This window comes from Cydia fagiglandana, chromosome 13 (assembly GCF_963556715.1).
Source record: "Cydia fagiglandana chromosome 13, ilCydFagi1.1, whole genome shotgun sequence".
Lineage (NCBI taxonomy): Eukaryota > Metazoa > Arthropoda > Insecta > Lepidoptera > Tortricidae > Cydia > Cydia fagiglandana.
Window position 1 is genome coordinate 9,588,166 of NC_085944.1, and position 26,431 is coordinate 9,614,596.

Sequence of the window (26,431 nt, forward strand, 5' to 3'; positions counted from 1 at the left end):
TTTTAAGATGGCCGTATTGCAGGTACCATGCAATGTATGTATGTACTTGAAAGTTAGTTTAAGCTAGGTTAACGATTCAGCGTGAAAAACGATGGTTTCAAAGTGGTTTCAAATCCCAGCATTTATATGTACTACATATGTTTGATGACCACAAATGAGTTGGAGGTCCTTTTTGTATTTAAGTATTTGTTCATATATTATCGGTTAGGTTTATGCAGCAAAAGTTTCTTTACTAGTGATGTACGGACTATTCATTTGGCCGACTAGCCGACTAATCGGCGCTCGAATGGCCGATTAGTCGGCCGACTAGTCGGCTAGTCGGTCAGATCATTAGTCTCGTATAATTTTAGGTGAAAAACTATAGTTTTGCTTCTTTTGTTGCGCTATTCATCATATTAGCTTGACTAAAAGGTGTTAGAACAGGTTCGAAGAATCCTCGTTCAATTTCTGTCTTTCTTTTACTTTGTGATCCTCAGCAGACCGTCAGGGTACAACTTGTAGGAGGTATTTCCAAGGCTCTATTTCCCGTAGGTAGTCGCAAGGTAATAAGAATCTTTACTATTATAAGGAAACATTCTCAAGTATTTTAAAGCTACTAATTTTAAAGTAATAGTTGATGATTATGATTCAGAATAATGCTAATGTATTATAACAATAGCGTGTTAGTGAATATGTAGGTATAACGCTTGGTGTTGAAGCATCATCCCGTGTTTGTTCAGGATTAAAGCCCATTGTTCGCGTAGAGCCATTTACATAGCTTTGTGTCTAGCTTATTATAATCAGGTGCAAATTATTGTAGACAATAGAAAAATTTGCACGCTTTTATTGAGTAATATTTTGAAGGTAAGTATTTGTATCCGGTTTTATAATTGACCCGTTGTGACTTTGGAAATGTTTGGAAAATCTTGTATGGTTAACACCAAAGGGAACCTAATAATTTGATAGTACTTACTCGTTGACCCGGACCCGGGTCGTGGACCCGGGTATGTCCTTAAACTACGTCCAGGACCCGGGTAAGTCCTTAAACCACATCCAAGACCACCGGTGGACGGGCAGCAGCGTCCCTCAAATTCGGTGTACTCGACTGCGATCGCCAACCCGCCTGCCAAGGGTGGCGATTATGGCATTCACTCCCCAAAAAAGGGGGAGGCCTATGTTCAGCAGCGGACGTCTTATGGGTGAGATGATGATGATGATGATGATGATGACTTACTCGTTTCGAAAAATTTTGCTAAGTGGACGAAAACAACCTGCTTCTCCACAAAATCACAAAAGCTTATTTACATACTCTCTAATTTAACGGTGAGAAAATAAGTAATATCAAATTAAATAAGTAGTGAAACTCTAGAAGCTTTTAGTGGTGTTCTTGTAGGTGTTGAAATAGAAAACTCTGGGGCCCCGTTTCCGAGCGGAAAACTGCTTAATTATATAGCTTTGAACTTAAGCAAAATTAGCTTCCGTGTTTATCTCGCACATATTTCTCTCGGAATAACTATTAATGGGAATTTGTGAGGAACGCGAGAATAAAGCACTTTCATAACGAAATAACGTAACAATAATATAACGTAACGTGAAATATATAACATAACCAGGTAACCGTACGCATATGTGGTAGCAAGAAGCATTATTTGTGTTTTTTTTAATACTTCCTATGAATTATGTCTATACTTAAACCGATTAATTTCACAATACCTTTTAGATTGTTTTTTGAAGTGAAAACTTCTTTAGCGGCGCTGTGCACTTTTTGTGATGGGGAAAAAATGTTAAACTCGCGACAGGTCACGTAACCGTAAGATTCGTAAGACGTATGACGGTAAGACGGACACGTGACCTGATCGAAACACTGTTACAATGTCATTGAGTTTTCACTTCTGCCGGTACTCCCGTAGTGCAACCCGTTGTTTTTTTTTTACATTTTAGTGTTACGCGCAAACTGTTCGCGGAATACTTATGGGATCACCTCGGTCTCGCAAATAAGTTAAATGCGTTTTCTCAGAGACCGTTTCGTTTGACGTAGATATACCTATTTTTTTATTTGAAAGTTTATCGCGGCAATGGAATGATGACGATTGATAAAAACTATCCTTGTCCTTCCCCGGGCCTCAAACTATCTCCATACCAAATTTCATCTTAATCGGTTCAGCGGCTGCGTGATAGACAGACACGGTTACTTTCGTATTTATAATATCAATAGGGATACCTATAACTATATTAACTATGTAAAGTAGCCAACCCTAATATGTGACAGAAATCAATCAGGCAACAAAGTAGGATTTAAATAATTGGTCGATATAAATTCAGGGGGGCTAGTCGACGTTCATCCTTGAGTAGATAGATATTAATGGTGCATAAAGCACTTTGTTGTGTGCTTACTTACTTGTACATTCGATGGACATAATTAGATTATTCTCCTAAGTAGCTACGAAATTGTGAGGAACTGCACAATATAAATGTACCTTCCTATTATCTATTTAGTTATATAGATATAGGTACTATCTACTTAAATTTTGCTGAAACGTATCACATATTTATAGTATAACTAACTTTAAGTACCTTACTTGTTACTAATATAATATGGGACTCGTCCTGAAATAAATATTAATTATTCATTCACATACTTATGTATAAATTGTACATTTGTTGGTAAGAATTCCGTAGGGGATTTCCCCTCGCGCTGACCCAATTTTTGACTCCCCTTATTAAATTAAGCAGTTGTCGATCATTAACATCTGGAATTATGCGTATATGTAAATTAATTATTATGAATCTATCTAGGTAATATTTTGGAATTACCGATGTGCAAGTTACGGGAAGTATCCAAAAAGTTGGAGAAGTTCTAAAACTTTGGTAAAAAAAGTTACTTACTCTTTAACAAAGTAGTTCACATTACTATTTCTTTGTTAATTTTGATAGAAAGTAATGTCGTGATTTTTATAAAGACCGTAATATCAAATCTCCAAGAGCTTGTGCGTGGGAGTTCGTTTACTTTCTCTTAAAGGTTACAATAGTAATTTAATTATTCTTCACAACATTATACAAAATAATTAAATATGTATGTAAGTAATATTAGGAAAACGTTTGGTACAGCCTGTTAGTTTTTCTGACAAAACGTATACCTACGTTTGATATTGACTGTCAGTTTTTTTAAGCGCGTTTCTATCCTCCGAAACTAAGTATAAAAAAACGCTTATTTAATATGATAAGACCAAGACCATTGTTTTACCGGGTTTAACCATCAGCATATTTAGGCATTAAACCTAGCACACCTACAGTACGGTCTAAGTCAGCGGAGGGGGAATAATAATGTGTTGCTAAATTACCCGCTTGTTACATTGCATGCACGTTCACGAAGGAGATTTATTCGTTCCAATTGCTATTAGACGCAATGCTTCACGCAAATAAATGTAACTAGCTGTATCCCATTGAAATTTATATGCGACGCAATGAAAGTTTATTTATTTGTTGTAAGCATGTTCTACATGTGTCGTGGTGCGTGGCGGAGGTACAATTTGATAGGCTTTTTCTGACAATTGCTTACGAGTTTTTTTTCCTAACCTCTTCTTTTCTCCACTGGATACGGTCCCAAAGAAGTCAGTTTCAATATCGATTTATTTGGTTATAATATCGTCTACATATACATACATAATTAAATTTGGATTTATGGTATTTGCAAAAAAAAATTGCAATAAATTTCTTCTAGCAGGAAATGTCTTTCAAATTAGAAATAGGTAACCAAATGACAAAACATTTGATCATATATCATATGTATATCGCTGTCGGGTTTTCTTTAATTTTAAAAATTTCTACATACGTATTCGATTTATCACTACACCTTATAAAACAAAGTCCCCCACCGCGTCTGTCTGTTTTTGTGTTTGTATGTTCGCGATAAACTCAAAAACTACTGAACGGATTTACATGCGGTTATCACCTATCAATAGAGTGATTCTTGAGGAAGGTTAAGGTATCAATATAATTTGTTAACCCGTCGAAGCCGGGACAGGTCGCTAGTATGTAATATAGAAAATGCGACTTTAACGCCTCGGGAACCCTTGCTAAATTCTGCTCTGTTCTCAAAGACATAATTCGATTGTACCTACCCGTATTCTGAGCTATAAAATGTGTAGCTATTCATCCAGGCACTTTCTGCGTCGGCCCTTTATTGTGGAGAGTCAGTAACTCGACTCGTCACTCGAATAATGTCACAGTGCGAGTAATTCGTTTTTGATGTCTATCCTGTAATATGTTTTGTGCTAATCAAAATATATTGCTGCGTCCTATACGAGTGCCCCTATTGTGTTGCTGTTTGTCGCGCACTGCGGCTGACAAGATGCTCCAAATGGCTCGCTTTTGTACCTAGAAAATTGCTGTATTTGAATAGGTATTTATCTGAATTATTTTGTAAGAAGTTTATAAATCGTATGTTTTTCTAGCCCCTAATTGACAAGCAATTACAAAACTTTATCTGTAACAATCCTATAAAGTTGTACTTAGAAGTATAAGTTTAATCTCATTGCAAGTTTAGTGATAAATCAATTGGTGGCGGAAAAGTGTGTGAAGCCGGTGGCGGTATTTTGGTGGCGCGTACCCTCGCCCGCCGCCCGCCTCCCTCGACCCGCGCGCTATTTTCGCGCAGACGTAACGATTGCGCCCGTGGCGCCGCGGCGCGGTGGAAACTGGAATGTTTTGACAGGCCGCTAAAATGGCTGCGTGAACACGCGATCTACCACGCTTCCAAGTTAATATACGGCTTACGCTAAGTTATTACTTAACGCGCGCTTATCGAACTATGTCATAAGTGCTTGCTCGGTATCCGGTGAACCGTTCGTGAAAGAGATTTCAATGGCTCTCCACCTCGAGACTGCGTTGCAGCGAAAGTTGAACTTCAAGATGACCACGGTAAGTGCATATCGTATCGATCGGCGGCGGCCGCGTGGTCGGAACATATGGTGGCTCCTACGGCGGCGTAGCGTGCAGCCTACGCGCTACGGAGAACTCTTACAATCTGCCGGCTACCGTCGAACTTTACTGAGCGATTTAATCTGTACACATTATATCTTACTTTTCGGTCATGTAACAATTCTAACAGGTAAATAAATAAAATGTTACTTAAGTTATACATAAATAAATGTTTTGTTGATGTTCAATGTAGGTACGTACCTAATTAATTTGTTAGTTTAAAGTGACCGTATAGGAGTTAGGCAGATGGAAACGATTCGACGACATGATTAAACTTTACGCCTCCACACACTTGAAAGGTTCCCTAAGTTTCAAAGGATACGTAATTTATAGTGTCGGGATTATTACAGATGTGTGAAGATATACGTTTGAAGGAATTATAATTCGAATATAAATATGAACATCAATTTGTGGAGTTTGTAAGATTTCGAATATTATGAAACACTTTGACGGCTTCTAAATATGTAGGTATTTGATTATTTCGGTGTTGTTATAATTTAACTTAGTCTTCATAGGTATAATTTCAGGTTCAGATAAGTTTACACTAGTGTTTAAGTATGTGTTATTGTTGAGTACTTGTTGCGGTTGGCCACAGGTATGTACGTGATGTAGTATCATAAACCTTTCCATATGGAATAATATGTCGGTCCTCCAGACAGGCGACACTTAGATATCCACCACTCAATTCTGAGCCATGGCGAGTGCCGATTGTCTACAAATGTAAGTACTGTATTAGTTATGCAAATATGGGTCGGTACTCGACTATCTTGTCTTCTTCCTCGCGTTATCCCGGGATCTTTGCCACGGCTCATGGCAGCCTGGGTCCGCTTGACAACTTATCCCAAAAATTTACGTAGGCACTAGTTTTTACGAAAGCGACTGCCATCTGACCTTCTAACCCAGAGGGGAAACTAAGCCTTATTGGGATTAGTCCGGTTTCCTCACGATGTTTTCCTTCACCGAAAAACGACTGGTAAATATCAAATAATATTCATTATCTTACCGTAAAAGGGCAAATTATGTTTGATCTCCAGATATATGTGCTTATACAGGTTAATTTTATTATTCACCGAATTAATTTGACAGGCGGAGTACTTCAATGTATGCAAATTTTTCAATATACACGAACAAAAGCTAATGGGCAATAAAAGCAAAGTCTCGCAGGGGTAAAACGTTTACTCTACAATTGCAATTTAAGCTGAAAATTTCGACGCACCAGACAAGAACCCATTTAGAGTCAAGTAGGCAGGTACACACATTCCACTCTGCGTAACGGCAAGCAAAATAAAAACACTTTATGTTGGCAGCTTATGCTCCGTTTAAACGCATTTTATTACTTATTGCTGTCCAAACTGTAGCTAAAAAAGGTACGTGTGTAAGGGGTTTCGTATGTTCGTAGTGCCCTTTTGTATTAGATGATTGTGTTAAATCCTTTGCCTCTTTCCTGCCCGTACACGCAAGGTGAGCGCTCGAGTGAACCCACTCGGAAGGGTCCACACTCCTTATAGTGTATTCCTATGCAGAGACGAGTCAAACGTTTGGGCATATCAGAATAACTGTGATCTCTACATCCTTAAAACTTATGCACGTTCAGAAAACGCTTGGTACTGGTTTTCCTGATAGTTCGACTAGTCTGTGTAGGCTGCCGTGTAATTGGAACAAATAATGCCCCTTTTATTAAAGGACGGTTGGCACGAGCTAGTGTGTTCGCTGCTTACAATTACTATCTGTGAAGTCGTCAATGGTATTAGGCGTAATGAGATTAGGTTTTGTTGCGCACTTACTGGTTTTATTTTACTATACGAGGAAAGCCTAATTGTGACCAGTCCATGGAAATAAAGTGATGGTGTTTAATCTACGGTTTCTATTATTAGGAGATATTATTTGTATTTACTTATTTTATTTGTGAATTTATATTTTGGATTTGTAAGTATTTACCTACTTACTCTTATTCTAATTGTGTTGACAATCCTTATTGGAGCTATAATCTTATTTCATTATTATTGTCTGTCTTTCCATATCTCGGGACCATGGGGTCCCGGACCTTTGGGAGGCGTGCGTGGGGCCGAAGCCAACAGCGCAGAGGCCCTTTAAGACAAATTAATCTAAAGGCAAGGGATACACGTGGCGGCTACCATACCCGAACGCACAATGTGATACATCCGGTGATAGTCCCCGCCAGGTGCAAAGACTATTGCAGTGCAGCACTTTTGTGCTGCGATGGGAACTAAGGTCATAGCATAGGCTATAGATTTGAATGTTGGACGGACTGGATATCGGGCTATGGGAGGAGACTAGCGGACACCTGCCGTGACAATTAGTCTCAAAATTGTATAAGATAGGTGGTGACTCGCCAACTCATTGAGTGGGCCCCGCAATGGCCGCACGCACAGTGCGACAACAGGGCAACACTTTGGAGTGGCTGTGAGGTTGTCGAGATGTGAGTCTGCGGTAGCCAGATCCTGGTAATCCGTTCAGCAGGCCGCCGGCGTTATGACATTTTACACTTCCAACCTGGAGCATAGGTCCCGCTCTTGCGACTCCACTCTGGCCGGCCAATCAAGGCAAGCACAGAGGCGAGGGCCAGATGACAGGGCCCTCTGGAATAGGGGTCCGCGGTGTCGCCACTAACCGCCAGCTAGCCACAAGCTGCCCCCGCGGGGTTATTATTGTTATTATTTTCATTTTTATTTTATTTTACTTTGACGATCATGATAGAAATTCTTATATTTTCGACATCAATGCAAACTTATTATGTAATTGTCTTTCATGAAATAAACCATCTAATCTAATGTAAGTTATTTTCTTCTACTTTAACAGAGATTAATATCACGGAACAGGGAACGATTTTGTACTTTTGTTTAGCTGCTGTTTAAAATTATATCTTGTTTGTATTACAAGGTTATTACAGTGATGCAATATTGATTGTTCTCCGGAACGGATCTCCAATATATGAGCGTGGCAGCACTGTGTGCGTGTGTAGCGATGTCCCTGCGCACACCGGAGTGGCTTACCAATTCGCATGCAATGTCAAGACCGTCTCGCTCGTTTTGCTTTTACTATATTATAATCTACTAATTCTTATCGTTAATTACTCACAAATGCTGACTATCTACAAGGTAACTTTAACCAAAAAACGGTATTCGGACGTAACACATATAAAACGCGTCAAGAACGATAGATTTTCGTGCTGAAAACCGTTAAAGGGAAACATTAGCCCGTATAATAATTTATAGCTTTCTTTACTTACACATAAGCGTAACTGTTAAGTATTTTTAGCATTCAATAGGTGTTCTCAACAAAAGGAACACACATAAATCACTCCTTACCTTTCCTTATGAAATGCCCCGGGATTGAAAAGATTCCCTTTCATAACAGTTGTTCGGTAACCCACGCATTCGAATACTAACAAAAAAAAACGTATTTACACGCCTTTCCTGTATACGATACTATTATTAAATAATGCGTAGAACGTAATATTATTTAATAATACAAACAATAAATTATTAAATAATGCGTAGAACGTAATATAGAAGCGCTGGTGGCCTAGCGGTGAGAGCGTGCGACTTGCAATCTGGAGGTCGCGGGTTCAAACCCCGGCTCGTACCAATGAGTTTTTCGGAACTTATGTACGAAATATCATTTGATATTTACCAGTCGCTTTTCGGTGAAGGAAAACATCGTGAGGAAACCGGACTAATCCCAATAAGGCCTAGTTTACCCTCTGGGTTGGAAGGTCAGACGGCAGTCGCTTTCGTAAAAACTAGTGCCTACGTCAAATCATGGGATTAGTTGTCAAGCGGACCCCAGGCTCTCATGAGCCGTGGCGAAATGCCGGGATAACTAACGCGAGGAAGAAGAAGCGTAGAACGTAATATCTTTAAAATGAGTAGTGATAATACGCGTATTAGTCGCATTCTATTTATATTTAATTTAAAAAGTTTATTTTAACAAGAGGTGTAGTAGGCACGTAAACAACAGAATAATTATTATGAGCGTTATATACCGACGTACTTACCTACCCGTAACTTAGGGTACGAATACGAATACATATAATACCAATTAACGTTAGACAAAATATACTTAATAACAGTTGCAACATATTACACGTACCTACTAAACATTAAATTTTACGTCGAATCGTAGCAATTTAAGTCTCAAATCCGAAATGTATTATGTAAGACGTGTGTCTTACATAATACATTTCGGATACATTTCACACATAATACTTACATTTCTTTGTGTGTGTTATGTAAGACATTTGTTATTACAGAATAAAGTAAAAGGTCTCTAGATTGTAGGAAAATAATAGTAATTTATTTTCTCAATAATTGGGAAACAAATACAAGAAAAAATAGACAAATTGTGTCATCACACGTCATTAGAACGTCACAAAAATGCCCGTACGAATAGGTATCCATATCATACGTATTTGAGACCACTGTGCAACTTGAAAATTATGGTAGGTATAACAAACGAATTTTAGATCAATATTATGAGACAAGATATAGTATGATTATCGCACATGTAGGTACAGTCACCTGCAATATTATGTTACACAACTAACACAACGAAGGGTTCTTGAAGTTCGAATACGGCAGAAGGCCGTAAAAATATCGGACACGATCTTATATGTAGAGCCGTAATCTAGAGGGTGTCACATATTTTTGCGGCCTTCAAAGAGTAACATATTATTGCAGGTGACTGTACATACTGCCTACTGAATACGTTATAGCTCCTAACACATCGGAAAATCGAGCTCGATAGCGGAAACATGTTTTCCCCAATTCGTGCATGTTATTCCATATGAAACACATGTTTTCCATAAACGACGCAAACAACATGTAAATGCGGGGTTTTTCGGAGTTTCGGTAGCAGCCAGCGCGAAAGCCGATTAGTTCGCTCGCGACTGCCTCTCGGCGACATCACAGTACTTAGCCACTTGTTTGTTGTTCTTAATGAGCACTGCCAGCCAACTTGGGCCTGTTTTCGCCTCAATTAGACGGAAAACATGACCGGAGTGTCATTACCCACTCTGGTTTGCTATACTTGACTTAAAGCTTTCCGAAACGTCGGAGTGTCTCAGTTCAGTTAAGAAAGTTAGTTCTGTTCAAGGGTTTGACGAGTGCAATTTGTTAGGAGCGTAGTTTGCCTTGATAGAGCACTAAGCCCCTTGTCACTCTCATTTTGCCGAGCGTCTGGGCATTTGCTATTTGTTTTTGACAGCGCAAGTTAAATTCGGCGCAGTAAAGGACAAATGGACAATTCTAAAGGGTATTATAGTAACAGCACCAGTCATGGGACATTTAAGAGGGAATTTGGAGTATTTGTGATATTTCTCTAATACATGTGAATGGTCTACCGCTTAGCGTATTGAAAGATGAAAGTCCTACCCGTCTTTCATGTTTCAGGCGTGTTGTATCAAAGATACTGCAATGAGTTTCCACATACTTAACAAATTAAAACTATGCTATTTTTCTCCAGTCATGGACACCAAAGCTCCAGTAATGGGCCCCCCAGTAATGGACACTGCTCTATCAGTATAAAATATTGAAATAGGTCATCAGATCTGGTCCATGTTATCATAATATTGCATTATCATCCGATTTGCATATTTAATTACGAATACAAAATTTCAACTCAATCGGAAAACGGGAAAGTGGCTCAAACTCGGCTACCAAGATTTGACCCACACTAAAAAACGATATTAATTTATCCGAAGTCCGAGCATACCTCCTGGTTGACATATTTCGTAACTACATTTTACTTCTGTATTGTTTAAACATGAAATGATGGCATGGCAAGCATCATTATGTAAATTTCCCATTATAGGAGGTATGCAGTTTTACAGCTCCTATAATGGGATTGGGCCAAATACCACTATTTTTTTTACATCTGTGGACTCACAACATAGTATGTTGTATACCTTATCTCGTGGTAAATGCAATTAACAAAACACATTCTAGTTTTCATCAAGTATTAATTAATTAAAATTTAATAAATTAACTCACCTCTCTTAGCGAAGTTGTTAAGAATTCGTAGTGGTTTTTTTTTTCAGTGACACGACAACTTTTGGGTTGACGCCAATTTCTAAAAAAACAACCAAATTTAATAAAAATTCAAACTGAAACAGCTCTAGGACTCTTATTTATGATAATATACAGGCAGTGTTTATAAACTACTTTTAGACACTTATTTTACAGGATTTGTGGTTTTTTGTCCCATTACTGGCTCCACGCCCATCATAGGGTACACTACTATACGTCAATATCAACGACTTATTACATAAAACCGTTGTCTGTATTCAAGGGAGTGCCAACATTTTACGCTAGTTCTCTACGTTGACCCTCTGTCGCACTTGTAAATTCGTACGTAAGTGTGACAGGGAGGTAACACGTCGAGCGTGGTTAGCTGTAGGCCCACTGATCCTCTAAAGGAATTGATTAGGTACTCGTAGGTAGTTGCGTTGTTTTAGGACGAGGATAGGTTTCGACCTTATTTAGTTTACGAATGTGTAATGGGGCCCACTGATTACCAGTCCGCCGGACGATATCGGCCTGTCAGTTGTTCGGAGCTGTCAAATTTTTGTTCTAACTGACAGGCCGATATCGTCCGGCGGCCTGATAGTTAGTGGTCGGCTTAAGAATATATTACATCACTTTGAAGGCACTTGAATAGTAGACAAAACAAAACCTAATTCATCAAAATCTTACTTACCTAATGGAAATTATAGAGTTTATAAAAAACTAACTAAGAAATATGTGTATGTATGTCAGTAAGGTATATTGGATTGTTCGTCTAGTTGTGGACATGACCCCACACGACCTTAGAGTTATTATAATTCGTACTATTGGTGCCTATAACGAGATTATCTTTCATTTGAGGCGAGATCGTGAACAATGTACAGTCACCGTCAGATATATCCGACCGGCCAAGGTGTTCACAATATCTGAACACGCACTCTAACGCCTTGACAATAGAGGCGTCCTCAGATATATGCGAGCACCTTGACCGCTCCGATATATCTCATGGCGACTGTAGGGTAAGAAAAGAGAACGAATTCTTCCCAGCAACTCTCAAATATGCTAATAATTCACATGTTTTGTTGAATAAATTTGTTGATACAATGCGGTAAGAGGCGTTGACTTGTGTGGTCCATTCTTAACGAGGTCTTTGCCCGCTGTCCACGTGCAATAGCTGCCAACTTAACGGTAAATACTATAATACCACATTTCTTATATTAACATATGTATATCTATACTACAAACACTAAATGCTAATATAAATTTGTTTTAACCACCCGTTTGCAGCGTGATCGCCAAATGTATTAGGTACCTAGTAAAACTAGTAAAGTTTGTTCATCATCATCATCATCATCATTATTCTTAAGAGTCTGGCTCTTATCAGTGGAGTAATCGCCATTCCTTTCTTCTCTCTGCCACTTTTTTTCCTGATACGTCACTATATACGTTGGTTTTCTCTTTGGCCTGGTCCAAAAACGTACGTCGGTCGGTCGGTCTTCCACTGCCTCTCTGTTTTTCTATTCTTCATTCAATTATAGACTTTATGTAAGTATCATAACGTATTAGGTGCCCCGACATGTTTCCCTTTCTGTTTTTATTACGAGATATAATTTAATCTGATACCTATCACTTTTAGTTTTCCGTATGTTAAGGTACCTAATTTCTGTCTGCCTGCTTAGACCACTATACGCACCATTACAGTAAATATTATGAAAAGCCCGAACCCCAGTAATGAATTTTGAATACGATCAACCCGTAATAGAGAGAATTGGACCCAAGACGATCTTTATGTGGAAATGGCAAACCTCAACGTGGAGAAAGCGGACAGTGAATCGAATTACACTAAAGTTAACTTCTATTCGGTTTACTTAACGATCATTGGATTAGGTGCGTCTTGTCGTCCGAAACTTGCTCTAACTTTGATTTATGAGACGGGGTCTTAGTAGGTTTCTATTGTTACTGGTTGCGATTTTGTTTTGAAAGTGCTTAATAAACCTGTTGTACGGTTCGGAAAAGTAACTGCGAATAATTAACATACTAAAACGAAGTTTTTTGGTATTTAAGGAGATCACTAAACAAACAATATTAGTGATTAAGTGAAAATTAAAATTAGCAAGCATACTCTAATGGTAACATTCCATTTCTAACCGCAGCTGCACTACCGGTACTGAATGCGTCGCTGTCATTGTCAATTTCCATAGTAAAATGAACAGTAGGCTGTCGTTGGAAATGGACTGTCACCTTAATGCACATTTTTAACAATTGTATGATAATTAATTGTTAACCATCACTCAAACTTCTTTTTTTATTTAAGTAATAGGTATGTATAGATGGTTTGAAGATATTTTTTGTTTGTTTAGTTGAATAGAACTAACGATATTAATGAAACACGTCTGTTTGGTTCAGGTTTAAACTTTATATGTATATGTGGAAAACATATCCTTAACATTTTAGAACAAAGAGGTAACTTTTGTTCTGTAACTGTATGACCCAAATACAAGTTTGAAATAATAAAGACAAATGATCTTTAAATCAATGTCAATTAAACGTACGTTGAACAGATATATAAGAATAGCTGTAGCATACTTGAGATATTCACTATCGATCATTCGTAAAGACGGTTGATTTTCAAAAATATTACCAAGCGATTCACCTAAGGTAAATGTCACTCAACCTGTAGTTTTTTTTAATTAAAAGGAAAACGAGAATCGGCCCTAACTGGCATATCGTTCGAAATCGATTACAGATGTAGTGCATAAGTAATTATTTTCCATCGTATTTTCTTCTTCAGAAAAGTTCAGAATAGGAGACAATATTGTGAATCACAGCCAATTGAAGTGGAAGTAATCGGTCCTCGAAGGTGGAAACTACGTCACTTGACTCGTCGGAGAGGTTAACTCAGACTTCTTCCCACAGACTCTCCCAGAGCACTGTACCGGGACACGAAAAAATCAGTTACATTTACATCATTACATTACTGACCGTTGTCTGTCTGTCTGTGTGTTAGACAGACAGACAGACAGTAATATCCACTTCCCGGTTTCCGATTGAAAATCCGATTGAAAACATGCATGTATAAATCGCATGATAATGCAATATTGTGGTACCATCGAGCTGATCTGATGATGGAGACAGGAGTTGGCCATAGGAACTCTGTGATGAAACAACGCAACCTAATTGTGTTAAAGATTTTTAGAATTGTCTCGATGAGTATTAGTTGTGTGTCGTAAGAAAAGTACAGTCAGCATTAAAAGCTTGTACCAAAAATATTTTTTTTGCCAAAAACTTATTTTATACACTATGCTTATGGGCATTTTCATTTTAACTTGTACTTTTCAGTAACGTCTAGCCGTCATATTCTTGAAAAAATGTATGGGTTTTGACATTGACTGTCAGTTTTGTGACGATTGCTAACCGGGCGTTAATGGTACACATCAGTTAAGTGACAATGCCCTTATGCTCCTAGAACGTATGGTTACTTACATGCATGTTGCAGTCGTAATAGAAGTAGTATAATGACATATCTAAACAAACCCTCTTGTCGTCCCAATTATTGCCATTTCCGGCGGTATGCAGTCGACAGTAACGTCGCGCTGCAGTAGGTACTGCGGCAGTAATGCAGTTGCAGGTATGCAATATGAATCCGAACGTTACCTTAATAATCCATGGAAATTATATTTTAAATTTCATTGGTCATTAGGTACTGTAATGCTTGCTACTTTATTTTGTTTCAATGGTTTAAAAAACATAAAAAACGCCCTGTCATATTTGTCATGAATAGAAATCGAGGCATTCTTTAAAATGTTGGCTGCAATTTGTTCCCCTTTAAATTTCTTGCTTAATTAAAAAAAGGAAATAATTAATGAACACTGCTAATTGCGAGTACTCAGAAGTGAAATATGAGTATTAATTTTATTTTAGGACCTTAAATGCTCATAATGAGTAAGGGCGTTGCGTTTTGACACGAAAGGTGCAAGTAGGTACTTAACGCTCGGCTGCACACGATGTCGATCACTTTATTGAAACGAAAAGTCTCTTAGATTTCTTAATTTATTTGCATTTTCATTTATTAATAAGCTGTCATTTTTATATTTTTTATAAGTTCTTGCGACGATACGAGTATTTCATTTATTAGGTACTTAAGTAATATTTACTTACTTTACGTCAAGTTTTAAGTCAAGTTTTTATGCCACATCAGCTATGGTTATCGTTAACCATAGGCATTGCTGTCTAACTAGTTATGCTTTAGTAAGTTTAGCTTTTGTAGCAAAATAGATAAAATGGACTTTCAGCCCTTTAATGTAAAGTATCTGCCTACCTATTTACATACTTATATACATCTTCTATACTAAATAACGTTTGAAATTGTGATATCATTTACCTAAGCTGAACCGGCTAATGTATGCGCTTACGTGTTCCATGTAGTAGCCAAGTACTATCGCAATAATGTGGGACATGAGTTACGTTAATGCATTTCTATTGATTATTGGGCCACTATTACGTATGAAAGTACGTGCCAAAAACGTACGTATTTAATTTGTGTATAAATAGCGATGTAAAGCCGATCGCGGCCGGCTATTGAACTGAGGCGCCACGGGAGGAGCGTTCGTAAATTGATTGTTACAATAGTTCAATGCATTTTCAACTTTTCCTATGTGATAAAACCTTTGTGCATTGCATGTGTTTCGATGACATACGCTAATCAATTAGACTGATCTAAGACGGAGTATACCTATTATTAAACAAACTACTCTAAACGAATCATAAAAGGGTCAGAGTGATTATGATGACATCTAGTATGTAGTGTATACTCGTAGGTGTGTAGAATTGTACCTACAGGACCACTACTTACCTATTTATTACGTTTACGTACGTATCGTATCGTTCGTATACGATGGAAGGTCTACCGATGCGAATACCTATTTTCCCTTTAATTTGAAATTAAAATCATATCCATACATATATTTACATTAATTTGAATAATGATAAGGTTATGTACTTGCACTGGGCCTCGGACCACTCGATGCCTGATAACATTCCATTCTTTTAATTTATGCCCAAGAGGCGACAGCTCTGACGCGCCTGTTTCCGCTAAGATTAGGGCGGCGACTGACGGCTGGGGCATCAATTTGTTATTTTGAGACTGGCAGAGTTTAATATGTCAAGTTTTCGTTTAAAGTCTTTAAGATAAATGTCGTGAAACGAGCATTGGAACAGTTTAATGGTTACACTTTGTTTATTTTACTTGCTTCTTTACCCATTTGGTGTATAGGAAGGTAGCGTTGTAAATTTTACAATACGAGTTAGTGAAATTCAATTTACCCGTGCTTTTGCAGTACTGGACACTTTGCAGTTTATACCATTTAAAAGTAACCATAATGGTATGACTGCTTATCGAAAGCCTTGCATGGTAAGTGATGAGATCTCCAGATTAAATCATGTAATACTTTTGTCACGTATCGTCTGTATCGTGCGTAGCCATAGTTGTGTTTGCCTTACAAGTAGGTAAGTATCACACTTAAGTAGGTAGGTGTTTGATATTTCTTATACCTATTGTTATGGTTATAAGTCCTGAGCTGCCTGTTATTTTTGAACTGGAGTCCGAACAAGTTTGTTAATAGCATATTTACGTACCTTAAATTCATTCCTTCTTCCTGGCGTTATCCCGGCATTTTGCCACGGCTCATGGGAGCCTGGGGTCCGCTTGACAACTAATCCCATGATTTGACGTAGGCACTAGTTTTTACGAAAGCGACTGCCATCTGACCTTCCAACCCAGAGGGGAAACTAGGTCTTATTGGGATTAGTCCGGTTTCCTCACGATGTTTTCCTTTACCGAAAAGTACCTTAAATTCATTAGTGACTCTTAATTAGGGTAATACTTACGGTAGGTTTTAACTGGCAGGATTTTCGGGGAAATGTACGGCGTTCTGGGTTCAATCAGTGTTTTAGGGTGATGTCCGGACTTTTGCCAAGATATTCTATTTTTTCAAATGGTGAAAATGAAGCGAAATTCTCCCATTCGTTGGCTCGTTGATCTTCCACCTCGCTATGATTGTCTCGTCTGTTCTTTCCTATTCTCTCGATTATATCAGCTTTTAATGTTCCTATTTAGGCGTACATGTATAGGTACAGGCCGCGTAGCCAAGATGCCAATCGCTAACGCTCCGTAGCGATCGAAACGCAACTGTCACTGTCACACTAATGGGGAAGAGTGATAGAGATACATAATGCTTTTCGTTGTCGAAGCGATAGCGATTGTAACCTTGGCTAGGGGGCCAGTGCATCTTAAGAACTTGAAAAATCTTGTTAGATTTTAAGTTTGTGTTTTATTTCAAGGTAGATTCCCCAAGCACTCTGATTTGGTATTATGTAGGATGTATTCTAGTAATAGTTGGTATAGTTATTTATGTACATATATTGTACACACGTATATTGCTCTTATGGTCATTGACAGTAGCCCTTATGTAAACACTGAGCAACGCGTATTGATAATAAGCCATTTATTTACCTCGTGTCTGGAAGGAAATTAATCACTAGTTCAACATAATTATTTCCATTTAGCTGAGATAAATGTGGTGATTCTGGTATATTTTCTGTGGTAAATATTTACACGACAATTAGAAGATAATTATCAATAATATATATAGTCCTCCTCTATCTGGCGTGAGCTCTTATGTGGCTGGCCAGGCCGAACTTGGTCTTAAATATTCTATTGCACGTGTGACAATAAAGTTGGCCAGCTTCGGTCGGTTATAATATTATCTAACCAAAAATATTTTTGCCTAACCTAACCTCGTACTTGTTACTTTTGTAAATTGATCATAATTCCAAGAAGGAATTAGTTACCTCCTTAAAATTCGTATATTATTTTAGCTATTGGTTCTAGGAATGCGAGGCGTAGATGTATCTAGCTACTATCTACTTGAACCTTTCTGCGTAAGGCTACCAGTATTATTAAGTGCCTAACAGCCGTATTCGAAGAATGAGATACGTCAAATACTAGATATTGAAACGATATGGAATAGATATGTCAGTGTCAAACAAGTGTCGAAAGTGACGTTTTTGTTTGAAGAAATGTCAATTTTGACACTTGTTTGACACTGACATTAGACTAATCCATATCGTTTCAATATCTAGTATTTGACGTATCTCATTGTTCGAATACGGCTGTTAGTATTTTGACGGGTTTAGTGCTTAGATCAATCGTGAATGACTAGGAATAATATTAACATCAATAAATTGCTCTGATAATTAGCTGAAGATAATATATATATTATTATGTAAAACGTTCATAAGTGCTTGTTATTAGGCCTACATGAATAAAGTATATTTGACTTTTGAAATTATTTATTTACCAATAACAAATAAAGTTATAATAAAAACAACATTAAAATTAAAACTAAAATTTAAAACTTTTGAATAAATATGACAATGACATATCTCCTGTCTCTTAGTATTCGTCATTTAGCAAAACAGAACTACATTTCCTAGTGCCAGCAACGATTTTTGTTATTTGTTTGTGTATTATTATAGTGGCAGTGAATTACGACATCCACGCCTACGCGTCTCGTCTGGGTCGAAGATAAAGCTGTAGATAGAATTAGAGATGATAAACAAAAACAATTCATAAAAAATATTATACCTATCGCTATAGAGGCGTACATGCATCCAAATGTAGGTAAACATAACCTCCTCCTTTTATTGAAGTCGGTTAAAAATGGACACTATGCTTAAACATGTAAGATGAAACAAATACTGTTAAAAAGGACGCATCCGTGTCGAAGTCTAAGCAAAAATAAACCGTAGCATAAATGAAAACAAATCACAGTAATCAACGATGATAGTTAGAATAATGGGTATTTGTGTTTAGGCTCGTGCCGATAATGCCGCTGACGAACGTTACTAACGCCAGATGTGCGTTATCAAAACTTTGTACCGAGTATTCCGAGAGCATTAACGAGTCTTATTCATATAAATCAGTTTAACTGTTACAGTGTAAATCTTTTGAACTGAGCTAGTTTACTCAAAGAGTCTCAATAATACGAGTACAATACCGTTGAGTGGTAAACCACAAATTACGATAACTATCTCGTAGTAAAAGCAGATTATAACCAATTCCCTGTCGTGGCTAAGGTGGATATGACTATACAAAATATCGAATATGATATTATCTTTTCAGACCATTTTAACCCCATTCAACAAGGAATAAGGTTAAAAATTCAATATACATGCAATGTACTTCTAACTTATTTTGTAAGTAAACTGGTTGGCGTCTACGAGAACAAAAGCAGGTATAAGATTGTAATAAAACAATGCAATTGTTAGTACAGGTAGGTAAACGAACAAGCTCAGTTAAAAAATAATACTATACCTCGAGTTACGATATAATTTAGAGTAAGTATACTTATACTGGTTTATGAGAGTCGCCTGTGCTCGATAAACAATCGGAAGAATATCCCTGCAACAGTTTTTGTGCGGTGAGTGATGAGGATACAGCGAGGGTTCATTTACTATCATTCACTCTGCAAAATACTGCAGCTGGGGACTGAATAACGAACATGAGCAAGCGAAATTTTTAATTAATCAACCTCTGACTACAAGCTAATAGAAACAGGCATGTGTTGCAAACGATAATGGGAGATGCATGGCAAATGCAGATGAATTTCCAGAATTTTTATGAGACGAGTCTGAATATTGGCCTTTTCTTTCTCTAGTAGTAATGTTGTAGATGAAAAAACTGGCCAAGTGCGAGTCGGACTCGCACACGAAGGGTTCTGTACCATTACGCAAAAAACGGCAAAAAAATCACGTTTGTTGTATGGCTCCCATATTTTTCTACCTACTTAATTATTTATTTTATCATGTTTTTAGTATTTGTTGTTATAGCGGCAACATAAATACATCATCTGTGAAAATTTCAACTGCCTATAGCCATCACGGTTCATGAGATATAGCCCGGTGACAGGCAGACGGACGGACAGACGGACAGCGGAGTCTTAGTAATTAAGGTTCCGTTTTTACCCTTTGGGTACGGAACCCTAAAAATGGACCATTATAAGATAAATATATTAATATATAGCAATTATAGCATCGATTTATTACCGCATTAAGCTCGATAATTTTTGTGTTAATGGCCTAATATTTTGTTATACATATAGCACAATACACTCTCTTTTAGGTATACGTGAAATATGATTAGTAATACAATAAGAAAGGTCACATAGTTGTAGGTACTTAATCTCAAGTGTAATGTACGGCCAAGATGAGTTTGGCCCGATATAACAGCTGTACGTAATACAACCATTATTATAGTAATTGTAATGTATTTTTAACTTATTACTATCTTTGTATTTTGTATGTTATTCTGGTTACCTATCGTGATTCTTTCACTGGTTGGTCTGATCGGAAGATCAGCGCTGGAAGTCGCCAGCAACATGCTGAGGTGAGACCATTTCGTGGCATTATCTCCTTATGTTTCTCTGTATTATGTGTTTGACGTAACGATTAAATTATTTATATTCTATTCTATACATGTACCCATTTGGTTAATCTTAGTATGATTACAGCTAATATTCATTGCTACAATTTGGATTGTAAATTTATTTTTTTATTACAAAAAACAGTATTATTGATAAAATATAGCAATTATAATTAAAATTATGCTGATTTTTTGAAATTTAAATGTACTTTAATTTAATCTTCACTGTTCACTGGTTTCATATCAATTTAGGGTGACGCAAAGTCTAATTTTAATTGGTTTAATAACAGTTAATAACGTCTAATATCTTTTAATAGCTTTACTTCATTAAGTTTTTATTTTTAATGACTTTAAATATGATAGTCCTAGGTGGAATTGGGTGAAAACACGCATTTCTTTGATAAAATCTTTACTGGTTAGAATTTCAAATAAGTTTTTGAACTTAAACAGTGGCATATTAAAATAAAACTTATTTGATGGCCATGTTTGTAATCTCGTATCGTTAAGTGCCACTTGCACCAAGGCACCAACCCATTAACCTGGGGTTAACCGGTTAAACCGTTAAACCAGTGAGTATCAAATTGTACTGATAACCATGATAATTCCAGGTTTAACCGGTTAACCCCGGGTTAGTTAATGGTGCAAGTGGCCCTGAGAGTAACGACGTTGAATACGATACTGGTACAGTCAACGTCAATTAGTAGTGGATGGGCTATGTAGAAAATAGAATAGAATAGAAATAGAATAGAAAATATTGTATGTGATATAGGGACCATCATTCAACGCGAGGGGTAAGAGTCAGAGAAAAAAAACTTAGACTGAAGGCAGAATTTAGACCAAAGGAGACGAAGTCACGTGATCGCTTTTCCATGCAAACCTAGTCCCCATTTTCCTCTCTGGATATTAAGATTATAGAAAAAATTTTTACTTATTAAGTATTTAATTCAACTTTACTTCGACAAATGAATCATTATAATTTTTCAGCTGACATGTGCATGCGGACCACAGAATCGATGTAATTAATAATTAGTATTGTCTGTTCGCATTCATGTGCACCATAGATCACTTCACACATTTCAAATAGGTACACCATATATTCTAATTTGATATACAAGCACAGTCCACGTTTATGATTATGTCCTATAAGAAATAACAATTGTTTGTTCCAAGTGTTAACTCGGTAGGGTATAGGAGATGAGATAATAAATATACCTATTTATTTACCCCGTTTTTTCGGGTTAGAAATTTTATAACCTCAAAAGTAGTGCTAACTTTATTTAATCTGACTGCACTGAATTATAGTTTCGTTTACATTTATGTACCGACGATCTGTTTAAAGTCTGTTGGTCGAGGGCAGCGAATGACCGCTCGCTGTGGAGATCCTTCGGGGAGGCCTTTGTCTAGCAGTAGACATCTTTCGGCTAAGATGAACTATGAGATGTGTAAATGCCTGAAAAGGTAAGATTTTAGGTATATAAGTTATTAATGTACTTAATGTGCTGTACATACTTAGCTTTAATTTATTACACAATAAATTACAAATTACAAATATGATATAATACACTTCATAATTGAATTGAATTGAAATTATTTATTTCAGGCACAGATCCCATATATTATAGTGTTAGTACAAAAAATAAAATTTAACTACCTATATCTATGTTAGTGTACAATATATAAAATAATAAATAGGTACCTAAAACTACTTAATACTATTTAGTTTGATGGCGCGTTGGGTTCGTGCAATTGATTGCAACCACAATACGCAGTGTATGTGTCGGCGGCCGATCGTAAGATCAGGCAGATCGTAATGTTCCTGTGTAATATTTTGACGATAGTCTCATTAAACCAATATATAGGTAGGATAGGTTCGTTAGGTTGCGCTTCAGATGCCCGAAGGGCAAACTGCCCAGAAATAGGATTCCCGCGTAGCGGGGCTCCGTCGACTCAGGGAACGAGTCAAAGATTTTCACTTTTCACGATATGTCTAGGAATTTCACGATATGCCTGATCTTACGATCGGCCGCCGACATAGGCAGACGCATAATGAGAAGTCTACATAAGGTAAGTCTGTGACACGCACTAATTGCCGGGATCTTGTCCCGGGTGATGAATTGATACCAGCGAGCCGCTGACGCGCGTTGCGTTTGGTAATTGCACCCGCACCCAGTCACCACGCTTGCATAGACAAAACGTGCGTTTGCATTTTAAATCCGATATAATTATTATTATTAAATAGTTATTTGTTTTAAAAGGGGGCAACGTTGTTGTTTAATTGCTCGTGCTAACATTGATACCCGAGCAAACGAAAGATTCCAAAATCGCTACGCTCGTGATTCGAAAAATGGAATCATGAGCGATGCCAGGGTGTTAAAACACGAGGGTTAAACAAAATTTGCCCCTGAGTGAAACACAAAATTTTTCACCACACCAACCCGAAGCAAATATTAAATGTAAAATATCAAACAAAATCAAACCAAATCAAGAAGAAGCGCAATAAAGATTGTTTTGTGGGTTCTTTGAGTTTGTTTGCTTAGGTGTAAGCAAAATTTGAACTAGTTTCCGATATCGAGTTACGATAAAATCTAGCATACGCTTAATTTCTTAAAATATAACATAGTTACTTTCTATACGTCTCACTCGCACTAATATGCCAGTACGAGCGAGATGCATAGAAAGTACTCGTAAGTTGAGTTCACACTAGCCTTATGTCAGTGCTAAACTGGCGGTAGCCGTAGGTACCTACTGATTGCCAAAGCTTCCAAGTTACGAGTTCTGCAGTTTGGTTGTACCTAAATATTGTCATAACTCTCCAAATTGATGATTTTAAAACAGCATAGAAAGTAAGTTTACCCTTTTTTCGAGTTCACGTTCATCGTCATATTCATGTAATATTCTAAGCATTTCCTTCAGACAGAGTAACGAGTCGTCACTAACTGCCCGATTCGAACTTTAAGATACGTCAATTAATAGATCTAGAAACGGCGTGAATTAGATGTGTCAGTGTCAAAAGTGAAGTTTGAAGAAACGTCACATTTGACACTGGCATATCTAATCCATATCGTTTCTAGATCTATTAATTGCCGTATCTTAAAGTTCGAATAGGGCCGTAACTGACGAGTCGTCATTATCCCCAAGCCCGGGGCCTGCCTTCCGTAAGCTCACTATTGTTGCATAATGCTCAAGGTTCTCATAAATAAAACTTACCTCGTTAGGTAAGTAAGCTATAGTTTAGTTTTCTTTAAAATAAATATGATGAAAACAATTTATCGATTATTACTTAATTCATATTGAAGAAGGAGCTAAATTTACAACAGCACTAATTACATCGAACACTAAACTCTTTAACTATATTGAAAAATAACTTACTTAGTGAAGAAACTGTATTAATAAATTACTAAATTGATTAAAAACTATTTCAAAAGTGACGTTATTTATTACATCTTCCTAAAGTAAAATCTGGACTCTTTATGACAACTTCAAATATGGTTACTTAAAATCAGTCTAAGTAATATAGGTAATAGACAAATGGCATATACATACTTATATCTTACTATTTACAACTACAATAAAAATACTTAAAAATAAATAAATATTATAGGACATTTTTACACAAATTGGCTAAGTATCTAAGCCCCACGGTAAGCTCAAGAAGACTTGTGTTGTGGGTACTCAGACAACGATATAAATAATATGTAAATTCATACTTAAATACCTACATAGAACACAACCATCAGGAACAAATATTTGAAGCTCGAAAAAAGAAAAAGAATTGTTATTGAATTTGAAAAATAAAATGTTATTATTCGTGTAAAAAGAGTAAAGTAGGTATTATGAAAAATAATGTGCCTACGTTCTAATTCAAATTCAAATCATTTATTTGCTATAAGTATACAAGTATACATGCAAATATACATTAAAACAGTATTTACATTTAAAATAAGTTCACATCAAATTATTATTTAAAAAACTGGTCAAGTGCGAGTCGGACTCGCGTTTCAAGGGTTCCGTACATCACACAATTTTCAACATTTTTTTTTGTACGTGAAACGTGAAGTGAGTGAAACGTCTTGAAAAACCCGAATGGGTCAATCAAAAACCAGATGTAACATGAAGTTTTCTGGCGTGGTGGCTTATATCTCTACATCTCTGAAGATTAAACGCCGAACAATAGTACAAGAAGTGTCCAAATGCGTAGAGCTGAAAACTCGAGCGTCCGACGGGTCGCGCTTCCTACAGCTTCCGAAAGTGTTTTAAAAGCGAAGGCCGAAGAGAGATAATACCTACAGGGTGGCCAAAAAATAAGTGTATTACCGTAGCCAGGGAGATTATACTGAGTAACTTTTAGTATGGGACCAACCCCGAACTCGCGAAAAAAGAAGTATCCTCCCATAGAAAACGGACCAGCCAAAATGTTTATTTGTTTATTTGTTGCATACAATTAACACTTACAGTTCAAGCTTACGTGCTAATTGGAATTACATTACTTAATAGCTAACAACATGCATTATTCGAATAAATAAGTGAGTGAGTATATTATAAGTAACTACATTCGATTTAAATGTATGAAACAGCTAAATTTTTCTTCGCGGTTTCAGGGCTGCACGTTGGTAACGGGAATACACTTAGTTTATTTTTTAGCCACCCTGTATACCTAGTGCTTTTTAAAACACGTGACAATAGTAACCTCATCAATCAGTACAGTCAGCAGCAGAAGTTGCTAAGCGGGCGAGTGGTTTAAAATGATCTGAACGCGACTTTATAGTTAAGACAATAAGAGCATGTCAAGGTAATTTTGAACACCTCGCCCGCTTAGCAACTTCTGCTGTTGACTGTACTACAAGTACCATTGCGGCTATGTGCCAGATACAGCCTAGTCGCATTTTTGTCTTCAGTCCAACTCACGCTTGAAGCTAAAGGCACGCCTCTTTGGGACGCTTCGGGCCTTCGGCCTTATGCGGATATCGGCCTAGGGCCTTCGCAATAGCTGTCTACATCACGTTTCACTTAAGTCTTAAACCATCGCGGCTGTGTCCCTAAAAAAACGTTAACCGCATTTTTGTTCTTAAATCCGACTCACGGTTGACTCTAGATTTCTAATAGGTTTTCCTGTCATCTTTAGGTAAAGGACTATTTTGTGTATTTTTTTCAGAATTTTAGACCCAGTAGTTTCGGAGATAGAGGGGGGGGAATGGTCATTTTTTGTCTATTTTCTTGAATAACTTCTAAACTTTTTATTGTTAATTTATAAGAAAAATATATTTGAGATTCTCAAAATGAGTTCTTTCGTTTGATATGTAACACGATATAGTTTTCAAAACTTTGTTTTTTAATTTTATCGTTTAAAAGTAGCCCCTATGTCTAAAATTCATTTGTTGATGTTACATCCCATACAACCATTTCTAGTCGCCGTTACGACGCGGTGTTGACACATCTTGTGTCGACACCGTCTGTTTCGGTCACAATTCCAGTCGCAGAGTCGTCGCCGTGTCGACACAGTTACCAGAAATGGGGAAGGGTCGACACATGACACAAAGTGACATAAAGTGTGGTCGCCGTGTGCACACATTGTTTCGGGTTTGCGACTACTTTATGCCAAAATCATTCGTTCATTCGTTCATTTCGTTCCTGTCAAATGGAAACTGTCAGATGGAAAAATGCTTAAATAAAAATAAGTGACATTAATACGCCATCTCTAAAACGGATTACAAGACGTAATTATATATTGTTTGCATTTATATTACAATAGGACTTAAATTATTATGGGGAATTAAACTGCTCGAGTGATTTGATAAACTAAGTGTAATAATCAACGCGCCACCACATTGTTTTAGTTTAGCCGGAAATGAAATTGTTTACTTCTCAGTGCCTGTGTTCATAACTATATTATTTGATGCATTTTTAGTACTTCGATGCGTATACTATACTTAAATAACAGAAATAACGCTTTACATACTACGAAACTTGT

The 26,431-nt window shown here is 37.1% G+C and overlaps 1 protein-coding gene across 4 annotated transcripts in view; it reads left to right on the forward strand.

The window, feature by feature from the left end:
• Nucleotides 1-4,673: 4,673 nt before the first annotated feature.
• The window catches only part of LOC134670206 (protein alan shepard), a 220,453-nt gene continuing 198,695 nt past the window's right edge, over nucleotides 4,674-26,431 (forward strand). The window contains exon 1 of one of the 4 annotated variants that reach the window (XM_063527917.1): nucleotides 4,674-4,899. In XM_063527917.1, coding sequence (XP_063383987.1) covers nucleotides 4,843-4,899 — 57 coding nt within the window. In that variant the 5' untranslated portion in view covers nucleotides 4,674-4,842. The remainder of the gene's footprint in view (nucleotides 4,900-26,431) is intronic. The other 3 variants (XM_063527920.1, XM_063527919.1, XM_063527918.1) reach the window with 3 other exon arrangements.